Source organism: Ostrea edulis, chromosome 2, assembly GCF_947568905.1.
Source record: "Ostrea edulis chromosome 2, xbOstEdul1.1, whole genome shotgun sequence".
Lineage (NCBI taxonomy): Eukaryota > Metazoa > Mollusca > Bivalvia > Ostreida > Ostreidae > Ostrea > Ostrea edulis.
The window spans coordinates 10,056,230-10,070,019 of NC_079165.1; the positions used below are offsets into that span (position 1 = coordinate 10,056,230).

Genomic DNA, 13,790 nt, shown 5'->3' on the forward strand with positions numbered 1-13,790 from the left:
GGAAGCCTCAACGGATGTTTTAACGCTTCCTAAATGTGAATAATGTTGGCAAAACAAGAGGAACTTAGGCAAGAGAGGTGAAATGTTTTAAATTTAGATATTGTTTTCAAGTTGGTGATTCATCCTAATTTCTGAGAAAGTTTATGCAAGAGATAAAGAAAAGTGATGTAAATGATACTAGCAATTTCACATTGTCTTTTTTAAAAATGATTTTTAAGACAAAAGTTATCATCAATCGATTCACAATGTAAGCAGAATATGGCACCTGATCCAATATCTGGTGTGTCCAAGTGTCCGTATTTGCCCATCTATATATTTTGTATTGCTTGTAGGAGTTATGAGATTGATCACTGTTCGTTATCTTCACCTTTCATGAATACAAAATAAAAATAAAAACAACGAGCAGTATTTAGGAAAAGACTATTAACAACTGTTTTATCTGCATGCAAATGTCTTGAAATGTCTTTGGTGAGAAGAAATAAGGATAGTATTATCTTTTCATAGACTTTTCAAAAGCATTTCGTGCTAATTGGTCAACATAGCTCACTGCTATTTACCTTACTAAAAAGAGCATTTGTTTAAGAGGTTGTAATAATTCATAAATCCCTGTATTTACAGCAAAGTGCACGTGTCAGAAATAATAACACAATTTCCATGATTGCAATACAGTTACAAGGCAATGTTGTATGTTAAGTCCATTTTTATTTTTAATTTGTATCGTTGCGTTTACAAATATTAGACGATGTGAAGTATAGGGGTGTATATATTGATGAAATATTCCAAATATCATTCATCTATATTTTTCGGATGGCATTGTTAATTATTCTAACACTGTTTTCTTACAGACTCAAATTAGTCATTGAATAAATTTTTGTTGAGAATTATGAAATCCCACATTATACCTATTAAAACAAAAGTACGTACCATATATCCTTCTGTGTTTAGGAAACCAGAAGTGATAAAAGAATTAGATAGGTTACATGAGAAAACTGTTTGGTTCCAGTTGGCAAAGCTTGTAACAACATTGTCTTTGTTTGTAAGGCTCATTATCACAACTGTATTTTAAACGAACTTGGCATTATTTCCAGTTTTAGTAATCCAACTGCCATTTCAAAAGAAGAAATTCTTCAAAACCATGGTTCAGTTTTACACACATTTAATATCCCAATCAATAGGTCGGATGAATGAAAGGTTAATATGACCAAGAGTGATCAATCTCATAAATTCCATAAGCAATACCAAATAGATAGTTGGGCAAACACGGAATCTTGGACACACCAGAAGTGCGATCAGGAGTAAACATCCCCTGTCGACCGGTCACACCCGCCGTGAGCCCTATATCTTGATCAAGTAAACGGAGTTATCCGCTGTCAAAATCAGTGTGCCACGAACGATATAACAATCGGTATAAAACACGTCAGACAGCATTTGACCCAATCACAGGCTGTATTGGCAAACTAGATCATTATAACGATCATAGAATATTCGAAATGCTGACTTTAAACGAGACTGTTCAAACCCCTGTACCATCAACGTTTTGACAGCATAGACAGTTGCTTCTTCAACAAAATGGAAAACGGAAATATTCATATCTTGTGATCAGTCATCCAAACAATTTCTTTGTTAAATACTGCTCTGAATCCACGCACAAGTATTCTGAAGTTGGTCTTTGGTGATCAATCCGTTGGAATTCCCATGGATACGAATTGTGCTCCTTTGTTAGCTGACCTGTTTTTATATTCATATGAAGCAGAATGTATTCAGAAACGTCTACGAGAGAAGAAAAATCTCTTACTGTGTCCTTCAATTCGGCATTTAGATATATCGACGACGTTTTATGTATTAACAATAATAACATTCATTCATATGTCGATTCGATATATCCCTGCGAGCTCGAAATAAAAGACACCACAGAGTCGTCCACTTCTGCCTCATACTTGGATATTTTATTGAAAGTAGATATTAAAGGCAGACTAACAAATCTACGTTATGACAAAGGGGATGATTTCAGCTTCTCCATCGTCAACTTCCCACATCTATTTAGCAACATTCCATTATCACCTGCATATGGTGTTTATATCTCTCAACTGATTTGATACGCAAGAGCTTATTCTGCGTATGGTCAGTTTTTAAATCGAGGCAGGCTACTGACAAACAAGATAATGAAGCAGGGGTTTGAACAGTCTCGTTCAAAGTCAGCATTTCGCGAATTCTAATGTCGTTATAATGATCTAGTTTGCCAATACAACGTACAATTTGGTCAAAAGCTGTCTGACATGTTTCATATCGATTGTTAGGCCGTACTTGGTCTACTGATTTTGACAACGAATAACTCCGTTTACTTGATCAAGATATAGGGCTCACGGAAGGTGTGACCGGTCGACAGGGGATGCTTACTCGTCCTAGTCACCTGATCGCTCTTCTGGTGTGTCTAGCGGTCCGTGTTTGTCCAACTCTCTAATTTGTATTGCTTATAGGAGTTATGAGATTTATCACTGTTTGTTATCTTCAGCTTTCATGTTATATTAAAACTGTTCTACAATTTGAAATTATGCTCTTCTATAAGACACAGGGCAGGTATTTCTGTGATTTTGCAATAAAATAGAGATAACTAGCATTATAAAATTTCTTTTAATTATCTTACATAATATATGCACAAACAATAAATTGAAAACGGACTGTATTTGATTAAATACACTCATAGTACTATATAATCTCAAAAATACTCTTGAACTAAAATGTTTAAATACAGCAACCTTCCTTCCCACAAACTGTCAGAGACTTTGGATGTGGTATTTCTATTTTAGATTGGAGGGACATCACATACAGCCATGGTTATAAATAAAGACATGGTTACTATGAAAGTAATAACATTAAACAAATAAAAGAAAAAACAGTCCAGGAAAACTGCCACTTCTTTGCATTCAAACGGAAAATCTCCCACCTCCCCCTGTCCATCTGGAGACTGGGGTCGCTGGTTCATTATGGGTTTCAGGGATTTTCTTCCGTCATTGATGTCTTGCAGTTCTAAATCATCATCCATGGAAACCACTTGGTCGTTGCCGCTTGCGTTTTTCACCTTCTTGCTCTTGCAGTTTAGTTTGAGAAGCATGGTAAATGTTAAGCACTGCAGCCATTTCGGTGTCTCGGACTGGTCTTCGCGGAGATACAGGCGAAGATTGAAGACGGTAATTACTATACCCAGGGCTGCCATCAGCAGTATAATGGATATGTATACACCTATTCAAAGATAATAAAAATGTTTATTCAGTATTCACATTATCAAAATAAAATATATGATCTGAGTTTCGCTATCAGTTTCCAATATCTTGAAACACGCTATCAGTTTCCAATATCTTGAAACATATAGCACATAAAGAAAACTCTGGCATAAAGATATTTGACTTCCTCTCCCAAATCCTAAAAAAAAACTAAACAGAATTGACGTCACCATGACGTTTAAGGAGTGGTAGGACAGGGTACGACTTAAGTAACCCAAACTGTCTCCAACAATACACTGGGATTGCAATTGCGAAGAAAACGATTTAATAAGTTTTCTGGCTTATTGAGCTGAATAATTACTCCACGGGCAATTTCCTGTCTAAAGTCTTCGTTTTTTAGGATATCAATACGAGAGGTGACGTGATTCATAAAAGGGCGATAATTCAAAATAATACAAATGTAAAGAGAGTAAAGACGCTGATAACTGACATCACAATGTTTAATTCCATTATAGTAAGAAGAGACGTTATAAATAAACAGTCTAACGTTTGGATGGCACTCAGAAAGGATTCCGAATTTTCTTTGTGAAATGTAACATACCAACGATAAAAAAGTATTGTATCCAGTTCATATATTTCATATTTTGTTGATAACTGGTATTCATAGTATACTTCACAAAAAATTTATTGACAGTATTTACATTGTAAGTCTATGCTCTTTGCAATAAAGGTCAAGGTTATGCTGTATTTTTTCTGAATTCACGTCATATCATACACATAATTCACATATTATTTCTTATCTAATAGAAACAAGATCATATTTATCTTAAGCGACTTGATGAACACTCACGTGGCAACTTTTGAGTCACACAATTGCTGACTCAAAAGTCAAGTATCACACACTTAAATTTTCATTTCCAAGCATTACTGATGTTGAGATAATTTGACCCGAAACTTTTTAACCATGGTATAAATTCAGATGTCACTTACTGATTGATCAAAAGGAGGTAAATCTTTGTTTACATAGAAAGTTGTCGTCTGCAGAAAAAAAGCAATTGGTGCCAGGGGAAATGTTTTGACAGATGAACAAAGTTGATCCTAAAACTTAAAAGTGAAGATAACAGTGGTGGAAAAATAAAAATAAAATATTAGGAATTAATAGATTTACAGTGCAATTTTTTGAAAAGGAAAATAAAAAGCCAGGAAAATTTAAGTTTACCCAAAGGAAGTACAAGAAAGTCAAAATGTGGCAGAAAAAGGCAGACCAGTTAAAGGTCAGATAGAAGACTTTTGAATATCGTGAAAGTCAACTGCAGAGGAACATTATCAGATATTTCTAAATTATATAATGACAATACAACACAGACTCTATCCAAGCGCACAGTTCATTGGATATTACATGAAAATGCGTATCACAGGAGAGCTGTGAAGAAGACAACCTCCATTTCTAAACAGAATATACCTAAGAACCAAATCTTTTGCCGATCTCATTTACACTGGACTGTTATTCTTGATTGGTCCTGAGTGATATTCTCTGATGTTCTAAGACAAAATAGGAAAGTTTATGTCTGGAAAAAAACGAGGAAAAATAGAGACCACGTTGTCTTGGCATTTACAGTGAAAAACAGACTCCAAAGCTAAGTGTTATGTTTTGAGGCTGTTTCACTTGTGGTACTGTTCGTACACTGACGCCTATAGAAGGGAATATTAACTCCAGGAAGTACATTGAAATTCTTGATGCAAATCTTTGACCGGTTATTGTCAATTATCAACAGGACATACCATACATTTTCCAGGAAGATAATACGCCAGTGCATACATCTGAAGAGACTTGCAGATGACTGATAATGGCACCAACACTAGGAATTGGCTCCAACAATCCCCAAGTATTAACATCATCGAGAATGTGTGGAGAACAGTAAAATACAACTTCAAAAATAGGATTTCTCAAATAAAAAATAGACAAGACTTGATTGAAAATGTCTACGAAATATGGACCTCTCTAACTCAACACATATAAAATCATTGTATCAGTCTCTACCCAAGCGATTTCGGGCTGTTCTTGCAGTCAACGGATGCATTAAAAAGTACTGAAAAATTATGGTAAGTGCCTTTATTGGATTTAAAGATATATTACCATGAATAATGCTTGTTATTTCAGCTCTACTTATCACTTCAGCCATTTTGTGACTTTAAATTTGACACGCGAGTGTAGTTCATTTTAACGTCAACCCTGCTGTGGCGTTGTGTACACGATTCTTTGATAATATGAAATAACATAATTACTTAACAAAAAAGGAAATACAAGTTGAGCTTTTTTTTTTTTTTTTTTTTTTTTTTTACATTAAAATGTTAACAATATGAATCTAAATCATCAGATACTTCTCCAAAGCAGATCTGTAGTTATTTTGTAACTAATTAATATAAATACTAAAATATCCCTGATATATCATAATAATGCATGCTCTTTCATGCGAATAAAAATATATCTATTTCTTTTCATTTATGGCACACCATGTAAACAGGTGGTATCAAAATCACCTTTAGTATTCATTAAACAAGTTGTCAAAGTCAATGGTAAATATGGCAAATATCATGGCATAATTGACACTATTATTGACCCCTTTAAACAAATACTACTAATAAAATGAACCAAAACAGATGTAAAAAAAAAATTATTAAAAAACAAAACAAAACATCACGTTCATTTATTATAAAAGGAGGGAAAAGAGTCTTTGATGTTGAGTAAAACTTTCATGCGTTAGCCCAAAATCAGAGATAATACAATACAGTTGTTGCAATCATAGAAACTTGACAGTGTATCCGAAACCTATAATTATCCCACAGAACTTCCATTAACTCTATATGGGATGTGAGACAAAGCATAACATTTAATCACACCTGTGTTTGTGTTCTAGTTTGATTTGTAAGGAGGACAAAAGAAAATCTGCCCGGTATTCCCTATGACTGCCCGGTATTCCCTATGACTGCCCGGTATTCCCTATTACTGCCCGGTATTCCCTATTACTGCCCGGTATTCCCTATGACTGCCCGGTATTACCTATTAATGCCCGGTATTCCCTATTACTGCCCGGTATTCCCTATTACTGCCCGGTATTACCTATTACTGCGGTGTGTTTTGACGTTGTAGGCATACTGTCTCCCACGAGGGTCAATAGCACTGCCATAGCAAGAAGAACGGTCAAGATGTAGGATATCTTCTCCCCGGAATCCGCTGGCAATAGGAACGCTAAGTTCGTCAACAGAGAGATAAGTATTACAGGGTAAACAATGTTTGTCAGGTAGTAACCTGGTCGCCGCTTAAAAACAATCTGAAATTCCAATTGGGGAAATGTTTCCCCATTTTCTTCCAAAAATCGTTCTTCCACCCGTGAGGAGTATAAGATCCACTCCCCGTTAATATTGTAATCCTCCGTGTTCACTGTATCCCTGGCTTTGATCAGGTTTAGAACTTCTGTCGTGAAGGCGAAAGTCGTGACTTCAATCTTACAGAGTTGGTAGTCGAAGGGATAGTAGGTGACGTCAATATCGCAATGTGTGACGTAGAGTCCTGGGGGGTCCCAACGCACCTCGCCTGTGTTTTTGACTTTGAAGAATATATCATCATGGCCTATCGGGTCCATCCCAGCAACACTACAAAATCAATGCATACAAAGGTGTATATACGGAACACGTATAACCTTTGCGATGGTAAATGAAATTACTTTAAACCAAACAAACAAGTAGTCGGTGTACGGGAAATGTTATATTTGAAATATGATATATATATCAGTCACAAAAGAGACTATTTCGTGTTGTTCGACTTTGTTTATGCTTATTAACGTACGAGTTGTCGATGATAAGTTCGGGTCCCCATATCTTGTTTTGCTTCGTGTAGATGTACTCTATGTCCCCGTATGTAGCAGCTGTCCACGTCAAGCGAGAATCTTCCCAGGTCTACAAGTTATAAGGACATATTATTCTAACTCTGGAGTGTGGTGTCTTGAAAATGCAGACATGAAGTGTATTCATTTGATGGACAATTATAATTGTATTTAAAATAATATTATCCAAATAATGTTATCCAAATTATGATATACTGTTATCCAAAAATTCATGCCATCTCAGTAGTGCAAGCGGACTTTGAACTTCCTAAAAGTCTGTTCTATTGTGCTAACTTTTTGATGTGTCTTAATTAGAGAAGATGTTATACTGTTCAGTATGCACGAGTAAGTTCATGTAAGTTTTCTCCAGTGTAAACCATGTCAATACAAAGCAATGTGCGTTTAAAGCTTGTTGAATATAGTATATCTATTTTAACGGCTGGGAATTCCAACAAAAATGAGAGGAAATGTAAATGCATGAGGGTATAGTGAACTGCGATGCTTCACGCCGGCATACTTCATGAATTTAGAAATTAAGCACCTTTAGAATATTAAAATGTTTCAAAATCCTTTCCCTGGTCCCATCATGGAAATTGATATATACGTTACTGGTATACCCTTCTGAACAATGGTCAGTGCTAATGCGAAAGCAAGATTTAGCAGATTAAGGGTTTCTAATTCAGCACAAATTGTAGCTGACACTTCCTTCGCTGCAATGCCTTGCTAGAATATCAAAATATAAGATTTTGAATTGTTTGTATTTCAATGTTCGATTCTAGTAATTTTTTTCACAAAGAGACAAGATGATCAGTGAAAAATATGAGACGTAATTCAAATTTTCTCGTACTGTCAGATCTGTTATTTGATCTCACGTGACTTGGTCAACGGAAAATAAAATGTCCTAGCTCTTGGATGGACCTATACTTTAATCTCCGACATTTCCTAAAGTAGGAAAAATAGATTTTGCCCAGAATCCGCTCCACTAGTTTGCTGTGATTTTCAACAAGACGAACCGATATTTGGTTATTGTGCATTCCCTTAAGGCTTAGGTATGGCCTACTGTCCACTACAACGCCTCTTGTAGCGTAGCTGAAGCTGGGGGTCAGGAATGAACTGGAGAATTAACAAGTTAACACGGATTTAAAGTTTCAGAATGATATCCCGGTACTTACGACTGTCATCCATCCGGAGGTGGACATAACTTGAGTCTTTATGTCCTTGGAAATAAAACATAAATGTAGAGTTCGGAGCTCGTATAAACAACAACAGCGACATATATAAACAACAACAGCTACATATATCAACAACAACATATACAATGTATGTATAGTTTATAAACAAATACAGTTTACTCCAGATATATTGACGACGTGGGTTGTTCGTTATATACAAAGTTCAATATAACCAAAGTTAACCCATAAAAATAATGTTACTGGGATTTAGTTTTATCTAGTATAATTCAACATCTATGCGACTTCAATATAAGTGGAGTATACTGAACAGTGTGAAATAAGAGACTTATATAAACGATGAAAACTAAATCTTATTTTTTGCAAAAAATAAAATCACTTGATACTAAATACACTATATAAACTACGAAAACAGTTTTCGGCCACTACTCGGGATTTACTTCGGTATATATTTGTGATTAACCAAAAGAAAAATAGCTTCAATTCCCATTAAAATTCAACAGCAGAACTTAATTGAAATATATACACTTATTCTTTTTCTCGGCTATGTTGATTGCGATTTAATGGTTACAGATAAATTGAACGGATTATAACCGATAGATAGACCTTCCACCATGACGATGTGAGAGGTAAGACCTTGACAGAGTTGGCGTAGCTAGGTTTGAAATATTTGTAAGCTGAGGGCATTTTTCATAATATGTAATAAAAAATTAACGAATATATTTGTAAGCACGTGCATACAATGCTACAGTGTAGCTACGCCACTGGTAAGGGTTTAATTATCATATTATATTGCACTTTTCGCCGAAAATTTCAATTGATATAGCTGGTAAAAAGAAAACCAAGATGTCGGCGTGATATACCTTGTGAATATTTTGTTTATAGGAATACAATTTTTATGCCCCCTTTGAAAAAGAGAGGGCATATTGTTTTGCAACTGTCTGTCTGTCGGTCGGTCTGTAGACCACATGTTGTCCGCTCAATATCTTGAGAACCTTTCACTTGATGATAATGATATTTCATATGTGGGTTGGTTATGAGTAGAAGAGGACCCCTATTGGTTTTCAGGTCAAAAGGTCAAAGGTCAAGGGTCAATCTACTCTGGACATAGGAATATAATGTCCGCTCAATATCTTGAGAACCCTTTGCTTGAAAAACATCAAACTTAGCACACTGGTGCATCCTAAGGAGTAGATGACTCCTATTGATTTTGAGGTCATATGGTCAAAGGTCAAGGGTCAAACTGGAAATAGGAATATACTGACCATTGAATTTCTAGAGAACCCTTTGCTTGACAGACATCAAACTTGGTACACCAGTACATCTTCAGAAGATGATGATCCCTATTGATTTTGAAGTCACATGGTCAAAGGTTAAGGGTCAAACAGGAGATTAGAAGCTCAATATCTTGAGAACCCTTTGCTTGACAGACATCAAACTTGGTATACTGGTACATCTGTAAGAGAAGATGACCCCTATTGACTTTAAGGTCACATAGTCAAAGGTCAAGGGTCAAACTGGACTTAACAATATAATGTCCGCTCAATATCTTGAGAACCCTTTGCTTGACAGACATCAAACTTAGTACACTGGTATATCTTTAGGAGAAGATGACTCGATTTTGAGGTCACATGATCAAAGGTCAAGGGTCAAACTAGACATGGAAATATACTGTCCGCTCAATATCTTGAGATCCCTTTGCTTGACAGACATCAAACTTGGTACACTGGTACGTCTTCAGGAGAAGATGACCCCTATTGATTTTGAGGTCACATGGTCAAAGGTCAAGGGTCAAACTGGACATAGGAATATACTGTCCGTTCAATATCTTGAAAACCCTTTGCTTGACAGACATCAAACTTGGTACACTGGTACATTTTCAGGAGAAGATGATCCCTATTGATTTTGAGGTCACATGGTCAAAGGTCAAACTGAACATAGTAATATACTGTCCACTCAATATCTTGATAACCATTTTGCTTGACAGACATCAAACTTAGTACACTGGTACATCTTCAGGAGAAGATGATCCATATTGATTTTGAGATCAAAAGTCAATTGTTGAACTGGACATAGTAATATATATTGTCTCCTATATTTTAAGAATTATTTGCTTGATTGACACCAAACTTGGTACACTGGTACATCATAAGGAGTAGATGACCCCTATTGATATTTAGGTCACATGGTCAATTCACTTTTGACATAGGAAGATATTGTCTGCTCAATATTTTGAATTGATGATACTACTATCAATTAAATGATGTGTGTGTATAACCCTTTTCAATTTTGCACCATAGGGGGCATATGTGTTTTACAAACATCTCTTGTTTAATTATAGATATTTAAAACGTCGAGTGCCTGTTCGAGATTGTGTATACGAAAGACCTAACTTTCACACGATCTTATTATCATGCGCTTATAATGAAAAATCACACATCATTACCCGATCTTGAAGAAGCGAGAAGTCATGTTTTATAGACATTGGGAGTTTTCTTCATCAAACCAAACACTAGAAAATATGTAGAGCGATCTCTAGCTGTTTCATTTTATCATTTAAGTATTAGTATAGTCTTAATGCGTGATATACTTTTGCTTTTTCACTGTTTTATTAATTTATGTAATCATTTATCTCCAATATCGAGTAACAAACAGATTGTCTCGAACATATGCCTTTACAAATGATATTGTTCATGTCGTAAGTCATTATCATGTACACGCTTATCTCTCTCTTCCTCTCTAAATTTCCTTGGGGATCCAGGTTAGAATAGGTCCTCAGTATTCCTTGCTTGTCGTATGAGGCGATTAAATGGGGCGGTCCTTCGGATAAGACCACAAAAAGTGAGGTCACGTGTCACTGCAGTTGTGACAAGATTCCTTCCTCCCCAATAGCAATAAGCGTCGCACATAGGCCTAAATTTTGCAGCCCTTCAATGGTAGGTGACGTTTTCATATGAGTGAAAGATTCTGGAGAGGGACCTTAAACAATAAATAATCAATCCTCTCTAAATTTCTATATGAAAGGTGAAGATAACTAGCAGTGATCAATCTCATAACTCCTATAAGGAATACAAAATAGAGAGTTGGACAAACACGGACCCCTGGACACACCAGAAGTGGGATCAGGTGCCTAGGAGGAGTAACCATCCCCTGTCGACTATATCTTGATGAAGTGAGTGGAGTTATCCGTAGTAAAAATCAGTGTGCCACGAACGGTCTAACAATCGGTATAAAACACGTCAAACAGATTTGATCCAAAGATAGGTTGTATTGGCAAACTAGAATCGTTATAACGACCATAGAATTTGCGAAATGATAACTTTATACAAGACTGATGGAACCCCTGCACCATCAACTTGTTTGTCAGTGGCCTGCCACAATGAAGTAAGATATATCAGAAAAGCAGGGTGGTATTGTTCTCCATTCACAGCAAATATATCTTATCCATCCAGCTGTCATTTCATGCATATGCATTGATTACATTTTGTATAGGAATGTTGTAATGTTAAAAAAGGTCATTGTAATAGAGTGTTATCAATGGATGTAATTAAGTGGTTGGAAGTAATTTGTAATAAAAAAAATCTTTGATGTTTTAAAAGTTATTGTTGGTTACCTATAGAGTCTATTAATTTACGATCACTTTTCAATTACAGTCATGATGTAGTTTATAAATATAGATTCATCATGTGTCTTTAGATATTTTAATTTCACACTCCAATGAAGTCTTATTAAAGAAATAGTCTAGCTGAAGTGCCGCCATTTTAAATGATAAAATTATATTATAGTCTTTATTATCACACAATTTCAATTTACAATTAGAAAACGTCGAAGACATGTAATTGACAATGAAGGATTCCTTTATTTATGATTGGTAGTAAAAGTTGTGCCCTGACGAACCGTGATCAGACGGTTGTCAGTTCCTTCTAGGAGCGCTCGATGCCATCTTAAAATATACATAGAACCCGCACCGAGTAAACTCCACTGTGGAAAAAGAGCTGGGCTAAAGTGGAACATCACCTAAAGTTGGCGACATCTCGAAACTTGTGAAATTGTTTTTTCGAAAGAATGTAAAATTTTAATCGATACAAAAATATTCAAGTGAAATGTGAAAGAGGAAAGTCAAAGGCGATCAGCTGCTACTTAGGAATGGAGTTTTATTGTGTACTTTACAGAACATGTGTTGATAAAAATTTAGATTACATATTTTATACGTAATGTATGTATATACTGTTTGTCTATAAACCAATATGAAAAAGCGTTTCTACACTTTTCCAGAAATTCTCTTTCGGTATGAAAAATAGAATTGCATATGTACAGAAAATGATTTCTCTTTTTGTGGTGTTTATATTTAGCCTTTAATAAAGACATTGAAAATTACTGAAGATTTAGACAAACCCATAGCTTAGAAATAAGAGATTGAGAAATACTGTTTTCAGCATGTCGTTTATATATTCATGAAGAGCGGAAATGGTGGTATTATGAAGTTTGTCAATAATTTTTGTTATATCTATGCAAAAATCTAAGAACATTTTACAGATTATACAGAAGAATAAGTTATAGCTTTCTGTAAGACTGTTGGGATAGACTTGAGGGCTACACCTACTTATAAAATCCTCGATTTAATGTACGCACGGTTAAGGCTTTATAACCCTGCATTCGTGCATTGCATGTCAACATCAATATTAAGAATTTCCCACTCGCATATCAGTTTCTAAATATTTATTAGAATTTCATTAATCGAATTTTAAAAGATTTAATACGTAATAAGAATGTGATATCTATCTAATGTATATATCTATCTATCTATCTATTTATCTATCTATCTATAAGTCATTACACACATATCTAGATGTAGTGACCAAAAACAGTTTCTTTAGTGAACTCTTACCAAATCATTGAGGGAAAAGAGGACGAATTCGATGCTGACGTTTGTTACGTCAGAGGGTCTGACGTGATTATTGTAAGAGGCTCCCAACACAGCAGTATGTATGTTTGTAGCATGCGTGGTCGTAAAAGCACCAAGCAAACCTGGATAGTACATATGATGTCATACAACATATATGAAGAAATAATTATTGAAACAGTAATGTTGGAAGAGAAAATAGAAAAATATTAAAATATAGTGGGTAAACTTTTCAAATACTTTAACATGTTGATTTAAGAACTGAAACTTATAATTCTTTGTTTGATGCATGTATCACACGAAACATTGGACGGAAAACTTCATCAATGGGCGTAGCTATTAAATGATATAAATTTCATTCACTTTTTACACTGCTTAATTAGTATTACCTTTCAGAGCGCATAGGATACCTATAACGCACAAAGCACTCCTCATCCCGAGTTTGTTACGTGTCTAAATTCCGAAGCTGTAAGTCTAAATGTACCTGATTGTAAAGTAAGAGTCTTATTGTGACTAGCTATATTAAGGATTAGAAAACAAAGGAAGCATTGATGATCACCAAACCAAGGAAGGGGGGGGGGGGGCGCACGAT

At 35.3% G+C, this 13,790-nt stretch overlaps 1 protein-coding gene across 1 annotated transcript; it reads right to left on the reverse strand.

Annotated features, from left to right (window-relative positions):
* Window positions 1-2,618: 2,618 nt before the first annotated feature.
* Window positions 2,619-13,673, reverse strand: LOC125679210 (neuronal acetylcholine receptor subunit alpha-3-like). The gene is made up of 6 exons (XM_048918245.2): window positions 13,588-13,673; window positions 13,184-13,323; window positions 8,278-8,322; window positions 7,069-7,178; window positions 6,343-6,875; window positions 2,619-3,240 (listed from the first exon to the last, which is right to left on the reverse strand). Exons 1-6 carry the CDS (start codon window positions 13,631-13,633, stop codon window positions 2,804-2,806), a joined length of 1,311 nt encoding a protein of 436 aa, XP_048774202.2. The 5' UTR covers window positions 13,634-13,673; the 3' UTR covers window positions 2,619-2,803.
* Between the last annotated feature and the right edge of the window lie 117 nt (window positions 13,674-13,790).